The sequence below is a fragment of the Solea senegalensis genome, linkage group LG3 (assembly GCF_019176455.1).
Source record: "Solea senegalensis isolate Sse05_10M linkage group LG3, IFAPA_SoseM_1, whole genome shotgun sequence".
Lineage (NCBI taxonomy): Eukaryota > Metazoa > Chordata > Actinopteri > Pleuronectiformes > Soleidae > Solea > Solea senegalensis.
The window spans coordinates 30,608,523-30,627,967 of record NC_058023.1 but is presented as its reverse complement, the minus strand read 5'-3'; the positions used below and the strand labels follow the sequence as shown (position 1 = coordinate 30,627,967).

At 42.6% G+C, this 19,445-nt stretch overlaps 1 protein-coding gene across 2 annotated transcripts in view; it reads right to left on the bottom strand.

The window, feature by feature from the left end:
- Nucleotides 1-19,445, bottom strand: part of snd1 (staphylococcal nuclease and tudor domain containing 1) — a 166,751-nt gene that overhangs the window by 133,402 nt on the left and 13,904 nt on the right. The window contains exons 10-11 of one of the 2 annotated variants that reach the window (XM_044022843.1): nt 16,712-16,816; nt 5,880-5,981 (exon numbers count right to left, since the gene is read on the bottom strand). In XM_044022843.1, the coding sequence (XP_043878778.1) occupies nt 5,880-5,981; nt 16,712-16,816 (207 nt within the window). Of the gene's footprint in view, nt 1-5,879; nt 5,985-16,711; nt 16,817-19,445 lie in introns of both variants that reach the window. The other variant, XM_044022842.1, reaches the window with a different exon arrangement.

Sequence of the window (19,445 nt, the reverse complement as noted above, 5' to 3'; positions counted from 1 at the left end):
CTCAAAGGGAAATCAAGCCTACTTCTCAACTGATTAATGATCCCATTTAGAGGAGAAGAGGTTAAAGCGTGGCACATATGAGTGGACACCAGCATGATTCACAGCTAGTTCTGTACAATATGTGCCTGGTGGCAGGCAACATTTTATTTTGCGGTTACAGAGTGCCATGGCTCCGGTCAAATAGCAAATCACAAGGTTTCAAGGTGGGAGTTTTGTTTTGCAGCAGAAAGACTACATCCATGTTTTTATAGCATCTATGTTAAGCAGCTCCTCTAAATGCAAATGTATACCAAAAACAAACAATACAATACAACTTCTGTTGTAAAGAATAATGGACTATTCTGCATTCTTATTTGGAAATATTGTTGCTGGAGTTGCCAATATGACCAGGACACTATTTCTTTCATGATTCGAAGATGTACAATCATCTTTAAAAAGATTAGACCAGGTACTGCATCAATTCCTTCCTGCCTCACATCACTCCTGGCCAAAAAAAAGTGCAAAAGGGCAATCCTTTGAATATGGCGATAAGATGTGTTTTATAAAAGATCAAAAGAACCTTGCTCTCCTTACAGATATTAGAAAAAGGTGGGGTTTAGTGCTACGGCTAAATGTAGCTTTAGTCTCCTAAAGCAGAGCAGTGGCAGAGAGGCTATGAGCCTTCAGCTCAGCACACTGCAATTCATGATTTATGCTCAGTCACGTCCTGGAAAGTTTAGTCAGAGGAAAATCAGCTCGTCTCTGAGTCTTTGAATGGGTATGTTGTCAAGGGGAATACCTGTAGGTCAATCTGATAACTCAACCTTGGGCCTGAACAGAAAGAATAGCTTCGGGGAGGCGAGCTGACGCGGAAAATACACTTTTTGTGATGCGACGATCAATCTGAAGTTACATCTCTGCATGTGACTCAAAGTTCTCTTCCTCCTTTTCCTCCATGGCAGACCCACATCAGACATTTCCTTTTATATCCACCACCAAGTTAAGCCGCAATTACTCCAGTGGTGTAATAAGATATTTGTCTTGTTTTATGTTGAAGATAAAAGAAGCACAAAAAAAAAGATAAAAGAGGACTTGTCTGGAGCAGAATTTCGGGGAACACAGTCAGTCGTCTAATTCTTACTGCTCCAAATCTGTCTCTATAGAGTTTAGTGTTAAAAGACAGGATGACACCAAGTAGGTTAAACTCATTTCTAGGAATAAATAGGTTACGGATTTCTCTCTGAAATAGGTTTAAATAACCACTTGTTAGATAACAGTTTCAAAGATCAATTACTATTAAAACAGTGTTTGATTATGGTGAAACCAGAAGTAAATGCAGCATGATACATGGATAGGGCTAGGTATCAAACTTCCTCTGCATCACTCAATATTGAAAATGTGTTGACCTTTGCTATCAATGACAGTGCCAAAGGTGTTCATCTCATCAGTGTCAGGCATGTTGAGAAGATCTTAAAGGGCACAAAATAAATAGAACTGTTTGGTGACCGGGATCATCTGAAATTAAAGAAATTCACTAACTTCACTAATGCCAGACTGCATCTCAATCTCATTTAGGTCTAGAAATGGAGTCGTTATCTGTCTGGAACACATTTCCCACGTTTTCCCCGACAAAATAATTGTAAGTATCTAACATTTGTCAGATTATAAACATTAGATATTTACAATTATTTTGTAATAAACAAAAACAATAAACAATAAAATAAGATATTTTTGAATGATTAAATCGATATTTTTGTTGCTTTTAAAAAGTGCCGTTTTGTTCGTGAAAAATCTAAATCTAATCTATCTCTGCTTTTTCATCACACGTTACTGTACTTGTCTTTCTATCATCGGAGCAGTTCAGCGATAAGCAGGTGCTGGCACAGATTTAGATTTCCTCTCTCCATTACATATGGGCCTCTGGGCTTCATTAAGGTTCATAGACAGGGCGGGGTGGGGTGGGGTGGGGAAGTCAGGGTGTGGAATTGGAAGGGGGAAAAAAAAAAGTAAAAAAAATGGAGAGAAAATTAATTTGTGGGTTCATATGCAATCCCAATGGGTTGGAGGCAGGGTTAAGGTTACACAATTAGTTGTAATGGTTAAGGTCAGGCTAAGGTGATCAGGAAATATGACCATGTCAATACATGCCCTCCCGTTTGTGTCCGAGAGGGCGTGAAAAGGAGTATCGATGAAAATATTTCACCTGTACTGTGATAATTACTGATAACATGACACTTTTTATTCAACATAGAACCTGAAATTGTAGATTCATGTCTTCAGAGCCAAGGTAACGCTGATTAAAATGAAAGCCTTGAGCGCCAATATTGTGCTTATGAATAAACATTCACCTGTGATCTCTAGGACTAGTATTTTTTTCCCAAAGCCATTCTTTCCTGTTGTCAAGGCAGCCGGTTGCATTTAAAAAGTGCAGTTTTGAGGGCTGTGCACTGCAATTATTGAAAGAAAAAAAAGATGATACACTGTGACATAGGCCTTAATTCAGAGATTTAGCCTTGTGTCTTAGCAACAATAAAGGAAAGGGAGGGAAGCAACGTTCCGGAGCTCTTCCGTTATTGATTTTGCAGAGTGAGGCGGTTTTTACTGCTGGCAAATGGGAAAGAGCTCTTCACTCAAACCTAACTCACTTCAAAGAGCCTACAAGCACACACTTGGGAGAATCAACTTCAATACTAATCAAATGTAAAGGAATACAGTGGAGTACGCCGTATTTATAGGCTTATCTTAATGATAGAGAAGTGATGTGTGAGGCCAGATCTAAGGAAATATAAGTGATACAGTGGCCTTTTTTCAGACTTGGCATACACGGCCTTTGGTGATCCAATTACATGTGGAAAGTCCCAATCATCACATTCAATAATGGGCAGGGATACATACGGCCACGTTTATTTAGCTGTGTGAACGAAAATGCTTCCCGGAACAAACCTAAGGTCTGCCTGCTCCGACGGCGTCGGTGCCTGCTGCTACGGTTTTATAATGAACCCAAAAATGTTTGGACACATCAAAGTTACCTATAAATAAATTTATTCCTAGCCATTTGTCACAATATTAATAAAGACTAATACACATAGATTTGCTCAGCGTCTACACAAATCCATACAACTGACAATAGCAACATTAAATGAGCTGTCTTTACCTGCACACAAAGCGAGGAAGTGAGATCTGATCACAAGTGGTCACTTGAGACGCATGTGGTGATGCATTCAGAAAAAGGTGTGAACAGATGTACTTGGAGCTGCCCACTTGTAATCAGATCAGTCAGGGACAACGCAGCCTTAAGTGTTAATTTTTCTTTGCAATCATTTGTAGCCAGGGTTTCATTTGTATTTGAACAAACTGCTCACTGATGACCACCCCCTCCAACTCCAGCCTCAGTCATCAAATCTCTATAACCTGCACTGAGAACAGTTCTCATGCAACTGGATCATCTCAAAGACTGCATGTAACAAATGTACTTCAGGTCTGAAAAGTGTAGTGGGATTAGACAAGCAGAGAGACCATCAGGGGGCGACTGCACTGGCTGCAAAAAGAACAGTCTATGGGAAAATGAGCCTATTTCTCACTACATAAACATTATCTTTGGGGAGTAAATGGTCTCAATTGCGACGTCTATATCTTAATTATTAGAACACATTTAGAGAAAAATAGATGCTAAAGCTCGGCACATGCAAGTGAACACCAGTGTGATTGACAGCTAACACTGGTCGAGAAGACGTCCTTGATCTTCAGTTTGTTTTGCAACCAGAAGACGATGTCCATATTTATATTAAGTCTATGGATCATCCATGATGCATTTTGATGCAGAGTGTGCACAAGGCCAATGACGCATTATCACACTTAAGACACCGACTCCTTTTGACACAAAGACAATCGTGCATACTTTCCTCTCAGATAAACACTACACAACGCAATTTGCCCGAGGCTCGGAGAGGCACAGGAACATTTTTAGCCGAGTTGTCTTCTGACTGAAACACCCTAGAGTCTGAGCAAGCAATAACAAGAAATCATCTCTGAATAAAAAAAAAGGGGGGGTGACAGACTGATCCAAGTGCTGTCGACTCTTGTGCATGTGTGTGCATAAAACATGAAAAGGCAGTGCATGGAGTTGATAGGTTGACATCACAATAAATATATAATTAGTATGCTCTAATGCCTGATCACAGCCAACAGCTTTTACACACAGAAGCCTGATTTCATGTAGAAGCAATTGTTTCATGCTCTAAATGGCCAAATAATTAATATGTACTATGTCTTTATGGCTTAATCTAAATGCCTGTGTCCACACTGCAGACACAAACCATTAAATTTAATGCCACGACACAATTCTAAACAAATTAAAACAAAGTGAGCAACATAGGCGTGCTGCCGTCTTGCGACTGGCCTGTTTTTCTCCAGAATTTTTGGAGAACACCTATCGTCTTCCATTTTCCCCATCACACACACATCCGTTATCCCAAAACACAAGCAGCACAAACAAACATCAGAATCATTATGCTTGCTTCACTCGTCAAAAGCCAGCTTTCGGCGGAATTTTCCATCATTAAAAAAACATTAATGAGGATGATTCAAATGGCTGTTATGAGAAGCCGGGACGGGGATATGAATCTCACTCCTGAATTGAATGCCAAAAGAAACTCTGTTGGCTTGTTGGCTTCAAATGTGCGCATGTTTTTGTGTTCGCTGTGCTGTGCTGCAATGTTGTTTCTGTGCTGCAATGAACACTTATGGAAGTGTGTGACACGGTAATGTTTGTTCTATGCGTTATCTGGCTATTGTGGTTTGGAAGCCGGGAAGCCTGCATTTCTGCTCGGTACAAATCGCAGCCCAACAGCGACGAAGAAGATTTTGAAAAACATGTCAAGCATCGATTTGTGGAGGCCTTAGCTCCAAAATCTGATATTTGTAAGTCGGCTGCAAAACATCATTGTATTTATGAGATAAAGTCTGACTAGGGAGGTCATTTTGTCTGAATGACTACGTGTAAATGCCCCTATTTTGAGAAATTTTCAATCAATCAATCCTGCCTGTCAACAGCATTTTCGGGGAGTCTGTAAGACAGCAATCTTTTCCAGCATGGTCCCATCATGGAGTCCCTCTCTATCTGAAAAGTGTTACAGTTTGTGATTTGGAAAACCATCATTCACAAGACAGAGTTGAACAGTCAACAAGCTCTGGGTGAGTCCATGAGCAACAGCTGCCTTCTCTCTGCGTGCAACAAAACTGATAACAATGGCTACATGATTTCCTCATCGACTTTATTGTACTTACTCAAAGAGCTGAGAACTTGGTAGGGCAGAAAATGTTTAACACTTGACACGGGATTAACAAATGAGTTCTCACTTTTAACAGTTGTACTTTGTGCTTAATTTAAGTGAGTTCAAGTGTGTCTCCTTCTTCTCTCGCTCTTACAAAGTCAACCATTTTATAGTGAATCTATTCAAATGAAACACAAAAAAGACAGATGTTCCAGTCGTGGTTTGTCTCTCAAGTGATCTCTAGTTCAGCACTGGGTTCAGCTGGGTCACATGTGTATAAATCATAGAGCCGCCCCCCACCACCACCCCCTAGGTGTACAGACCCAGTAGATCAATAGACTCAAGAGGGGGAAATCAACACTGCTTGTTTAAAGGGTGTGTTCCGGCCAATACTGAGCCCCGGGGCATCTATCGAGAGCATTTGGTATTCACACAGAGAGGGACAGGCACATATCTCTCGCTAAGTGCTTTACAAATGTGTGTTTGGCTAGTGGTGAGAAAGGAAAAATGGTATTGGAGTGCATGTAGAGCCACTGGGGGCAGGAATCTTGCTTAGAGATATTGTTTCATTCAAAGTGGATTATTGGCAATCACATTTATTCACATTTTAAAATCACCAGTTCTTACCTTTTTACCAATAAGTTTCTTCCTGAGGAACTCGCGGGCCTCGAACATGTAGGGGATGTCGTAGAGCGGACGGAAACGTTTGTCTTTGTCCTTGTTCTTCTCCTGCTAGAAAACAGAGGGAGCGTGAAGGGGGGATGGATGAGGCGGAGGAGATGTGAGGAGGGAGAAGACAAAATTGAGAGAAAGAGAAAAAAAAATGGGGAAAGTTATTCATGTTGCATGGCTTAACACATCTGCTACACATACAGACCTCTCTCTCACACACACACACACACAGTGCATAAACACAGACCAATACATAAAGTCCATCTGGACTCGGTCACACATCCACACACATTCCTGAAATACAAACATCTTTTTTCAGTGTCAATATTGTCACACTGCACCAAAAATGAAAAGAAAAGAGTCAGTTATCATGGACATGTGGAGGCAAAGAGACCTGAGTTAAACCGATGCATTTAGACGAGCTGGCACAACGTCTATGCGTACAAGTACACAAGATGTAGCCACGTATCACTCATTCACTCACACAGCTGCATAGATATAAACTTCCCTCAATACACTCACCCACTCCCTGACAGGAGCAGGCCACAAATAGAACCTATTTGCATTTTCAAAGGAGGGTTGTTTTTTTTGGTGTGTGTGTGTTGCTCCCAGGATGAAGAGACAAACGTGTGACAGGTGCCGTTTGTGTAGAGGCGGGATAAAAAAAAAAAAACAACAACCAGCAAATGACAATGACGCAGTAGGAAAATAAACGACAGGCGCTAAGAGGAGGAATAAGGCTATGAATGACAATGCCCGTATGCTTGCCACTGCTGCCCCTCCCACACTCCTCTATGAACGCCATCATTATCCGTCACACAAACAGAAGTAACACTCTTCCGAATTAGCAAAAAGGGGTTGGATTAATTCCTCGTTTCCACGACTCTTCAATGGCTTTTCATTCATTTTTAATGGCTCTCCATTTGTTCAGAGCTGCCAGGTGTGGTAGCAGCTGGGCAGATGGATGTGGAGAGAAGACACATGGCGAGCAAGGAGCGTGTGAACATGTGTTCGTATGTTGAAGCAGGTGCTTGAGGTCCCATTAAAGTCTTGAAGACTAATCTCGCAGGACAAACTTCACTGGAGATCTCCACAGCGAGCAACGTTTCAGTGAATGCAATTTCTCCTTTTGAAATACGGTTTATAGTTTGAATAAGTCAACATGACGGCACAGAGGCTACGCTGGACTGGCCCTGACTTGGGACCAGCGCAAACTGCCAAATCAACCAGCCAACGGAGTTTCCTAAACCTTAGCAGAAATGTAATAACCTTCAAGTTTAATAGCTTTCTATCTTTCTTTTCTTACTCCCTTGCTCTCATCCCTCTCCACTTTCACTTGCAGAGTCAGCACAGCATGGAGCCTCAGAGGTAAGTTAATCTCGCACATTGCAAAGTGGAAAATCCCACAATGCTCAGCCAAGAGCCGATGTCCTCCATTTTGCGTCAGCCGGGGCTTTTTTTAGGGTCTTTCATCCATATCAAGTCAGTTGCGGTGGGATGATGGGGCCTTTTAGGAGCACTGCGAGCCAGGAATCCTCCATTTTGTGCCCAAGCTGCAGCCCGAGCTGTCAACTGCTGGGGATGAGCATAACTTTTGCCAAGCCAACGTTGCTTAAGTGAAATCCTTCTTTTGGAGAATAGTATATTTATGTCATGCATTAACATAATTCCCAGACTCTGGATGATGGCGTGTTTGCAAACTGGGAGGCTTTTAGATGCCCCCGATTCATGACAACCTGTGCCATTAGAATTCTGACTGACCCATGTCAAACCAGGAGGATAACATCAACAAGCAACAACAAAAAAAAGACTAAGAAAAAAAAGTAAAGAATGAAGATAAGTGGGAGAGAAAGAAAAAAGAAAAACATTTCTAACTAATAAGCTGTTTTACAATGGAAACAGAGCTATGTCACTGAGGGCGAAGAGTGTAAATGTCAGCACTCTGTGCCAATTAGGCAAAAGGAGTGGAGAAGTAGACAAGGAGGACAAAAGGTACTTACTTCACCTCTTTTAAGGTCTATGGGGAATGGAGTGGGACCGAGTGGAAGACGGCAAGGTGAAGGAGTCAGAAAACAAGAATAGGAGACAATGAAAGGAAATGTTACAACTAAAAACACGGGCGGCCAAAGGTAGAGCAGACTGCCGATCACACACCAAGACGGTGTCCTACTCTGACAACCTTGCCGCTGCTGATAGCATCATGTCCTTATGATGGCGACCAGCTAAAAGGGTGAGGGAGGGTAGAATAACACAAGACTGGTGGTGGTTTTTAAATGGCAGTCAGCAAAAGCTTAAGCACAACCACAAATCAATGGTGCCAATTGATCGCAACAACTGTCCAATATTTCACAATAGGCCTGGTCTGCTTTGTGTTGCAACTATTAAGAGGTCCAACATCAGTTGCCATGGCACTGTAGGGGATATTAAGCATCCCCCCTGACAGTTAAGTGCGATTCAAACTGTGTGGAAAAAGTGTAATGTGAAAAGTCTAATTGTTTGACTCTGCACGCAGTTTAAACTTCAGTATACAGACGCAGATAAACCGACAACATTACCGTCATTAAATTACTACAACAAGGTAAAAAAATCTGCGTTTATGCAGTAGTGGGAAGGTTAGAGACAGAGGAGAGAGGCACTGCTATGCCTCAACCGTGACCCAGTAACAACAGTTTGCTCTTAGTATCCTCCAGGGGAGTTCTGTTCTATTTGGGGGTAGATTCCTTCGTTCCAAATTATCCAACTAAAGCTCAGGAATCATCCCTAACTATCGCAGAGGCATGACGCGAGCTGGATTGTACAGTGTCGCAGGGCTGCAGGGGCTGGGCTGCAAATGTGTGGATGCTATGACTGGAGGCATTTGTAAATTCTGGAGCTTCAAGGGTGAAATCATGACTCAGGAGCACATCATGATTTGTGACGGTTGGCTGCGGTATTAGGGGATTGTACAGTAGTAGGCATTAGTTTTGCACACAGAATCAGTTTTTACCCCTGTGTTAAAATCTGAAGTGCAGTGTTGTGACACTTTTTAACAACTGTCTGTCAAAATTCAGTATTGTGAGCCTAATAATCTTAACTAAGCATGTACAATCATTAAAACGGCTGCAGAGGGATTGAGTGGAGAGGGGGAGACAGTAGAGAGAGAGAGAAACGGGGAGAGGGGAAGAGTTTCCTCAAGCAAAACAATGAACAATATCACTGGTTGTAGTAATACAACACAAAATCAAATTACAATTTCAGAATTGTTACCCATAGAGTGGAATACAAATAAGTCATTACCGAGCCGGCTTGAACTGATCTCAGAATAAACTGGAGAATAAAAAGGGAACTCAGAATTGAATTACCTGTAGGAACAAAAAAAAAAAAGAAAAAAAAGACATTTGATTTATGGTTAACTGCTTAGAGACCAGTGAGAGTAAAATTACTGGGACAGGTGGGACAGGTTGCAGCCTATGTTCTGAATCGGCCATCCTTAATAAGGATGTCAAATAATAAAGAAAAAGGTGAGTTCAAGCGTCAAATTGAAATCCTGGGCAAGGCAGTAATCCTTACTGCGTTGGGCTCATATGTGCAGAGCTGTGTTTCTAATTTTTGGAACAGACGGACGGTCAGATCTGCCCTGGAGAGAGACACGGTGGTGCAGTGTAATTCCAACTGCAGAGCTTTAAAATTGTGGGGGACTTACAAACTATTGAAAGCACAGAGGATGTTTGCATGGCTTACACTAGTTAATAATGAACATGCTGCATTTGTCTTTAACCCATAGGCCTGCATTTACAGATGTCAGGTGTCAAAACAAGGTCTGCTCATATGTGTTCTGGATAATACTGTAACCTGCATCTATCCAAAGCAACAAACACTAGTACGTTCTTAACTTCAAATGAAGCCTCCGGACTATCGCCCTCTCCTGCAGTAACAAACACAAGCAAGCCAAGCCCTTGCTTTTTAAACAGTGACAGCCAAACAGTGCAAAAGGAGCCAAAAGATATCCATCCAGTAGCGAGGGAGGCTGCTGGCGACCAATCTGCCTCGTCTGGGCCAATGGCGCACAAATGAGTCATGCAGCGATGGGGGACACTCCTCCCTAGTCATCGTCCACCAAAATCTGAGGTCAAAGGATGTCACAGTGCCAGACTGAGGCAAGCTAGGGGAGCACACATGGTCAGACATGAGTTGAAGAATGGGAACATAAGAGGGTGTGTGGAACAAGGACAAGACACAAAGAGTGTTTTAAAATGGTTCACTAGTACGGAATCTTCACCCAAACGTATGGGCTTAAGCTTCCGTGCCATTTGGGACTCGTTTGTTGGCGGTCATCTTCTTGGTTTCGTCTTCCAGTCCCACAAGACTTTTGTTTGCTACAGTTTCCATTTTCTGTTTGACAGAATTTAGATAATAGCCAACGTCTTCATTTTCTGTCATTACATTTGAGCATCCTGCGTTACACTAGGGATGATAACTGAATAAACTAAAACCAGCAAGACATACTCCAGCTATTATATTCTGCCTCCTTTTCTGAGAATCTTGAAGATGTGGCATCGCATACAATATTGTGCATAGAAACTAGCAATGAAACATTACTTTACAGTTGCTGTTGTCATTTGGCTCTTTACGAGGCTTCCATACACAGAGAAAATGTCTTAGATATTGTCAAATTCTAAATGCATACTTTGCCAGACTTATTCTACCTGAGCTGAAACCAGTGTATTTACAGAAATGCTGATCAATGTCGGATGTTGTACTAGAAAAATAAAGTAAAAATAAGGAGGAGACAAAAGAGAAAAAAGGGTGGAGGGGAGAGATAGATGATTTATGGGAGGCAGCAGCAAAGAGATGAAAGATGGACGGCGAGACTAAATCATCCACAAAGTCGTCATGCACCCAGAGGTGGACTGCAGAGAGGTTAGTTGAGTGGGCAGGGCTGCATGGCGTCAGGATGAGCCACAGTCATTGTGTTGCCTTACATAAAGGACAGTGCGTTGACCTCTGTATGTGCTCCATCAGCACTGTCCTGAACCCTTACTTTAACCACATTAGCAGCACACGCGCACACACACGCACACGCACACACATTAGAATGATACACACAAACAGCAGAGGCTCGAAACATTTGCATCGTCAGAATCAATAAGTGAACGACACAGAAATGCATATCAAAAGCAATCCGTGTGGAAACTAATGCCTACAAACCCATAACCTTATCACTAACTGTTACAACTCAGCTCCTTCTAAGTCAATCCTAGTTCGTTTGCTCGGAAAGTCCGGTTCGTTTGGGGAGGTGTGAATGTGCAACCAAACTCTGATCCGCACCCAAGAGGCGAACTCTGGTCCGCCTAAAAACGTAGGTCTCGGTTTGCTTCAACTGAACCAAATGCAGGAATCTACAAGACTACAACACAGGGCATTGTGGGTAAACACAACCATAACATACGCACATGTAGAACAATAGCCGGGGAAATGGCTGTCTCATGTTCACATAAAACGAGGATTTGATGCAGCTCCGTGTTTTGCTCTTATGTGGCAGCAACAGTAGTTGTCCTGCATTAACCAACAGATGAGTGAGTTTTGTCGATTTCTGTCTCGTCTTCTCCTTCACTAATTCACGATGCAGCGCCGCCTCAGACAAGGAGAAGGTTCACTTTCACCAAAGTGTGAAAGCAAACTCGGACAGGCTGAATGTTGCAACCCCAAACTGAAGCGAGTCCCCAATCGTACAGAGTCTAGAGTTGACTATTAGGTGTGAAAATGACCTAAAACACAGAAGGTTCTTGATATTTGGCCGATTACAACCAATCAAGAAGTAGATGAGGGCAACTGCTTTATCTTCCACAGGTCTCCCGTTTGAGACTAAAATGCAGCAATGGTGTTTTTTAATTATTCAGCGTTGGAGGCTCTAAAACCACAAGGCACAATGTATGCATCCGTTTTTATTCAAAGTATTGATTTACGGAGACCTCTGACAGTAGTTAAGAAGCACGTAATTATGCATCCGCATGTCAAAAACCCCTCTTAACCTTTGCCCACCAGCAATCCCACAGAAGTCAGAACCACTCAAAACATAACAAACATCAAGCAAACTCAGGAAAAGAAAAAGATAAAAACAGAGAGGAAGATAACAATAATAATAATAATAATACAAGTGACGAGATAAATGAAATCCAACTGGATAATTAGATAAGTAAATAAAAAAGGAAGGGTGCAGGATTATGGTATAAGCTGTTTTGTTGGGCACAGGTAGAGCAGAGTAATCTTAATCGTCTTTCAGGTTCAGAGATAAGTTAGGGGCGAACAAATTCTAAGGGTTCCATGTCTCTTATAAGAATGTGTGAATTCTTAAATGAAAACTTAGCAGTACAGATGTATGCCTGAGCTTGCACACGAGAGAGAAAAAAATAATCAAAAATGGGGGAAGAAGCGAAAAAGGAACGAGAAGCTGGAGAGAGGGAGAGAGAAGAAAAAGCTGACTCCAACTCCCATGCTCAAAATAACAAATGATGATATGCCAGAGCTGTAACACTGAAGGAGGAAGGGTGGGTGAAAACAAAATGAAGGAACACGAATACAAAAGCAGTACAAGTGTGGGGGGGGGGGCATGTGCGCCCTCTGTTTTGCTGCAGCCAGACACCATTGGTCCACCAATCTGTCATTCTGAGCACAATTAGTATAGTCGTGAGAGCAGAGGGGGCGCTCTGTGATGTGCTGTTAGACGACTAAGAGCAACCAGAGGAGGTGATGGGAGGGAAAGGAGATGGAGGCTTGGCAGAAACTGTCACAGTTCATCAGTGCACTGGGACGTCGCATCTGGCCTTTCGGCCCCTGAACGTCACACCCGCACACACGCACACACGCACACCCACAACACATAAACATCCTTGATTGAGGTATGTACAGTCAAACGGTGCACGTACAACTGACACAAGAAAACGACACATGAATATAAGACGTACACAAACGATTGTCACAACATGTAATTTCCTCGAGGTAAAGAGGCAACAGTGTTAACATGCACACATGAGGAACATCTCCATATACCAACACACACACACACACATTCAGCACATGCCTGTGGAATCCATGTTTGTGCACACACTGATGGCAGTTTCCAAGATGATTCCCAACATAGGCTAATGCAGCTTAACCAAGCATATCGGTCTGTCTCTCTCCCTCTGTGTGTGTGTACGTGCATGTGTGTGTAAACTGTGCTGTAAACCGTGATGCATGTCTTTGTGTCTGTCTGCTGTTGTCAGCAAAAAGTCAGCTCCCTGTGACAGTGTTAGCCAACATGACGTCAGTGTATGTTGATACCTGCTGCAAAGTCAGTAACCAGAAGGTGAGCATTGCCTGTTTGTGCACATGTAAGAGGCATATTTATTGTAATAGCAGGTACAAACACTTCTTTATTGTTGTTTAGGCAGGGTGGAGAAATCCCTCAGGTTTTAGCCACGGGTGCCAAAGCGTTTCTTTTTAATCACTTTTGGCAGCTCGGCACCAATATTTGGAAGTGCTGCACAATACATTTGATTGGCTATCAAAATAGTTGAAAACTAGGAGTGGGATGAAGCATTAATCTATCAATAAGATCGTCGTCGTGATGAGTGAGATATGATAATTGATGTGTTGGTGCGACAAAATTGTATTTCTATTGGAAAAAGAATGTGCTCTAGATTTTTTTTCCCCCCTCACACTAATTTGACTCACTGATGTCACTTCATGAATCCTTTTTTAGCACAGGATTGAGGGTAATGTGAAGAGAAGTGAAGTAGCCAACAGGTCAATTCTGTAAATTCCATGTACATTTTCTTCACTAAGACAGATATGATTGAAAAATCTAAATCACAGAACTACTCTGTTGTGGTATTGTTACCCTGAGCCATAAATCGTGTATTTGTACATTGGGATTCCTACCTCTTTTGAGTTTGAGAAACAGCAATAGGGAAGGCCTTTACAAGATAACCGTGTCAAGAAGAGAATAGCTTCCACTAACACAATGTGAACTGCCATATCTGCATCTGTAAAGTAGTGAGGACAGGGCATGAAATTAAGCTCCCTTCCTCACCAAAGGTAATAGCTCACTTAGCTAATTTAGTCATCTGACATACAGGTTTGCAGGGCAAGGGGAGAGTGGGGATAAAATTCCTCATGCATAAATATTTAAAGTCCTTATTTAGTTTAGAGAAATAGAGGAAATTCCAGTGCTTGTCTCGCTCTCTCTGTCGCCTTTGCTCTGTCTTAATAGTCCAAGGGTTCATCTTAGTTAGCCTCAGTGAAGCCATCACAACTCTGCTGCCATAGCGACGACACTCAGAGCTGAGCCAAAAGCATCACGGACAGGCAGGCGGCTCTTAAGCTCGCAGACAGAAATAACTAGCTAACAAACAACTCCGGCAGTACCACAAACAGCTCTTATTAAAAAAAAAAATACAAAATGTAGCAACAGTTTTAATGCGACACCGCCACCAGCAGCAGCAGCAGCCAAATCTTCTGTGTCTGACACTTATATCTAAAAATGAAGACATTATGGATGAAAACTTGATATAATGTGAATTGCAATTCAGGTTTATAAAAGATCAAATTAGAGCTGAAAGTCCTCATTTCAACAGACCACATCCTGAAAGCTGTGTGCGACATCCATTGTGGCGGCAGTAAAAAAAAAAAAAAAAGAAAAAAGAAAGAAGAGGGCGTGACAAGTGAACAGAGGGATGGATTCAATTTAACACCTGCACAAGACATACAAGCATTCACATCTGGGCTCTCTCTCTCTCCCGACCCACAACATAGGGCAGTTTAATGAAGCACAAAACACATACTGTTGAAGCATCCGGTGCAGGCAGAGAGGAAAAAAAATAGAGACAGGCACTGAAAGAAGAGGATTAAAATAGAAGAAGAGAGAGAGCAATGGTGAGAGAGAGAGAGAAGGATATGAAAACAAAAGTAAAGATGAATTTGAAGGAGGAAAAGGAGCAGTGAGTAAAGCAGGTAAGTAAATGAGTGAAGAGAGAGAGACTGAAAAAGGACCAGGCCATAATTGCTGGCTGTGGACGTGCACAGCAACAAGAGAAAGGAGCAGAAAGACAAAATGGAGAGGGGTGGTTTTTTGCCTGTAAGGTAGTTATAGTCACTGAGAGCCAAGTAAAAGGAACACATATGCGATGCAATGGTGCAGGCCGACAGACTGACCACAGTGTTCCCCCCATCCCCCCCCACACACACAGAAGAATAGAAGAAAGGGACCAAAGGGGGCTGAAGAGGAGAACAGAGGTAGGCAGAGAGAGAAGAGTATCTTAATGATGCAAAGCACTAACTGCACCAGAGGAGAGAGAAAGGGACAAGGATGGTGGGGAGCAGGCAGGGAATAAAAACTAAAAACTAGACGCCAATAAAGAGGGAAAGATAGAAACAAGTAAGCCATAAAACAAAGAAGAGGCAGAGAGGGAGTCAATAAAACAAACGCAATCAAAACACAAAAAAAGGGGCAAACATTCTGCAACATAGGCAGAAAACACAACAACCTCTTTTTTTCCCTTACTACTTTTAATGGAGAAGCAGAGACATAAATAGATATTACAGCAAACACCGTCAGCAACAGATGTGTTCAACCAAAAGGGAGGAAATCCATAAAACCACCACGGTTGTGACACTAAAACTTTCTACTTCATTGAAAGGACATTTCCACTGGAGGAGCAACAATTGATCAATCATCAATCAATCGGTTACTAAATGAATTAATATTTTGATTTGTGAGTTCACTGATTTTTCAGCTTCTTAAATGTGAATATATTCTGGTTCATTTGTTCCGTATAACAAAAGAAAATCATTAAAACGGAACAAATTTTGGTTTGTGGACAAAACGAGACATCTGGGACCGTCGTCATTTCGAGTTCCGGTAAACTCATCAATAATTCTCGAACATTTTATGACTTTTTATGGACCAAACAACTAATCAGTGAATCAAGAAAACAATCGTTAGTTGCAGCCCTAATTTCCACAGGCCCAGAGTCTGTTATTTACGACATTATAGCATTTTAGGAGAGATAACAAGAGACAACAATCTGATCGAATCACTGTTTATAATTGAAAGTTTCACTGGTAAAAATGATGTTATGTCAATCTATGACTGCCTTTATAATTGGAGTTGAGGAATAAGGAGCAATGGATGGAGAGAGAGTAAGACTGTGACATTGACTACAGCAGACGTCTCTGTGTAAGTGTCACCACACACAGGGAGATTTAATTCCAGACATGGACTTCAATAAATGCACATCTCCCCTGCACTCGCTGTAAAAGGTATATAAGCATGTATGTGTGTGTGTGTGCCTTTCCACAGTCTTTCTGAGAATACGGAGAGTGTAAAGAGGGAGGGGGGGAGATCGATCAGCCTCACTCTCTGCAGTGCTGCAACCAATGGGTGTGTGCAAGTGTTTCACCGTGTTTGCATGTGCCCCCCAACTACAGGGGCGCCACCAAGTGGTCAAAATTATACCCAGGCTCATTTAGAAGGGAGGAAGAATAATGTGGAAGGAAAAAAAAAGAGGAGGGCGTGACAACTGAGCAGAGAGATGGATGCAACAGGGAGAAGTAAACAGCTTCTGTCTGACTTAAAATGAAGTAACAGCAGTGACACCGGTCGTCTCTCTGGAGTTTCTAATTACCTGGCTGCCCACGAGCTCTCCCACACGTCCACAACATTCACTCACCCACCCACACACACACACACACGAGCATTCACTCACTCTGTGTGCAGAGCTGTTTTACAGACATGCACGCAGAAGGATGTGTGGGTTTAATTGTACCTCTCCCTCCATTCTGGGGGGCCGAATGCTGGACAGGTGAATGGTCTTGTATTCCCCGGAGTTGAGCTTGACAACCATGGCGTCGGCATTTACCACTTGCATCACCTGCAAGGACAGAGGAACAAAGAAGAGGGTGTGGTTTGAACACAAAAGCATAAAAACAAAAATACATTACACAAGTTGAGATTGATTTCAGGGTTCTCATAAATCTGTAAATCTCTGGCAGAAACTCACACCCCTGCAGTGTCACAGCACAACGAGGGGGGGGTGGGAAGACTTGCACTGCATTTTGTGAGCAGGCAGACTATAAGAACGATGGGAAGAAAAGGAGCAGGTGAAGAATAAATGGAGAGGAAGAGCTATTCAAAGGCATGGGGAGACTGACAGTGCAGATCGTGAGCTGTCACGAGCAGAAGACACCGGGAGCAGGAGAAGAAAGAGTGATCTTTGAGTGACTGAGTAAGTAAGCGAGCTAAGTCCTCCCAATAGGCCGACAAGGTTTGGAGGACAGAAGGAGGACGTTTCGCTATCTGGGGGATTGGCACCACTAGGGAGGAAGAAAGGGAGGGTGGGGGGGGGAGAGAGAGAGAGACAGTGCAAGAGAGAGCTTTAAAACACAAACATCCTGTTAAAGAGAGACTGATAGAGCATTGCACAGCCCTCTGCCCAAAACTTGCTGGCAGCACTTTGTACTGGTGACCTTTACAAGTGTAACCAAAGATACTGAAATTTATGATTGGCATTTAAACGCTTTTCTCCTTATCAGAGGTGGCCGTCACACTTTTAGAACAGGTACAGCAGAGTGTGAATTTGAATGTTCAACAGTTACAGTTTTTAAGGCCTTTGTGCATCAGCTGCTGCTGCTTTTTATTTGTGCACTGATAATATTTTTAAAACTGAAATGTAGCGAGTCAATGTGGGCTCTGCCATAAGCGGCGGAATTTCAGTTTTTAGACCGAGGTGGATTTTTGGCTTTCGACTGGTGGCCTAATTTAACGAATCAGAATGTATTTTGTTGATATTTAAATATGCATATGCAACATGGAGCCTTTCTTAAATCTTTAAACTGTATAGACATGGACAATACGTCCTTCCTGACACAGTGACGTGTTAAAGTTTTACAGTCTTTTCTTTAGTTTGTTTTGTCTTTTTATACAGGAAAATGACTCGGAAACGACTCATCACCGGAAGCCGACTACATCCATTTCTTCCCCCAAAGAACCTTATTATCCTAAGTATCGATTTGCTTCCTAATTATAGACAAAATCCTGTCCTTTTTTTACGTTGCTGTTGATGTGCACGGGATTTTAGAGTTACCACTAGCTCACAATGAGGGAAATCACACAAACAAAAGCATAATCTTGCCTTCAGGTGCTAACATTCTCTTTACTGGTAAAAACTGGAGGAATAACAATGGAGTGTAGAATAAATATTAGTGACTCAGCCTAGTCCATGTAGAATGTGTGTCTCACTGTGCCTTGTTAAAAAAAAAAAAGACAGATTAGAGGTTTAATGCGACTGAGATGAAGGAGGCATCCAGCGCCTTTAAGTAGGCTGAGAAATCAATTGCCCTACACATGTTTCCTCCCACGTGTGTATTAAATGGCCTCATCATCAGTCAAGCCCGAGCTCATATGTAGGCTGCGCTCGAGCTGAAAGTCCTAAAAGTGAGAGATGCAGGTCTGAGCTGCGTTCTGAGGTCTGTGTGGGTGGTTTTGTGCTGGACTTTGTGGTAGAAAAACAAAACATTTAAAAAAGAAATAAAAGTGTTATTACGTTTGATTGAGGTATACAACAAGACAAATCCAGTTGTGTCAGAATCACAGAGAGATTCATTACATCGTGGAATACAAATCAGACTGCCACTGCATTTGCCACCAGAGAACAGAAATTAGACCGGCCCACGTGCTAAATAGGCTGCCCATAACAGCAGCCAAAATACATCATATACTAATCACTGAGCTGAGTGGGGGAGATACATAGGGAGCAGAGGGGAGGGAGACGGGGAGCGGTGGGGTGGGCTGTAATGAGTAAGTGCAACGCGGAGCATGCATGCACACCAACCTACACAAATTCGCACTGTAACAAGGTCATCGTGTGGCCGGCCCAAGTAAACAAAGTATGAGAGAGAATGTGGCAGCAGCAGAGGAAAATGGCTCAGCATTTACTGGCTAATTACCAGCTAGAGGAGGCACGATGAAGGAGGACAGATCTACGCACATCGAGAGAGAGAGAGAGAGAGAGGGGTGGGGAGGTGGGGGGTTAACAGAGACGGTGCGACGCACCGTAATCTCTCGGCAAATATCACCGGAGCAGACGCAGACAGAAACGATGTAAAATAGATAGAGAAAAAAATTGAGCCAAAAGTCTTCGCAAAGTAGCTGCCATGAGGGCTGAGTGAGCCGGCAAAGAACACAAACAGGGTGGGCAGCATGACTCACTGGTCTGATCTGACACTCGAGGAGAGATGGGGATCTACTGCCACCCTCTGCCCACGGCCGACATGACATCTGCAGTGGCCAAGATCAGTCATGGCACATGAGGAGGATCTTGGCTACAGTTGGGGAACTTTCGGGGGTTGTCGTTCGAATCCATTAAGTTGGTGTTTAACCACAGGGCCGAGCAACCGGCTTAGTCAAGACTTACTCATTACACGTGTTGGATGAACTCCCTCACAAAGAAACACCTATAGCGGTGTTTCCGTATCACTGCCAGCAGAGGTTATTTGTCAGAC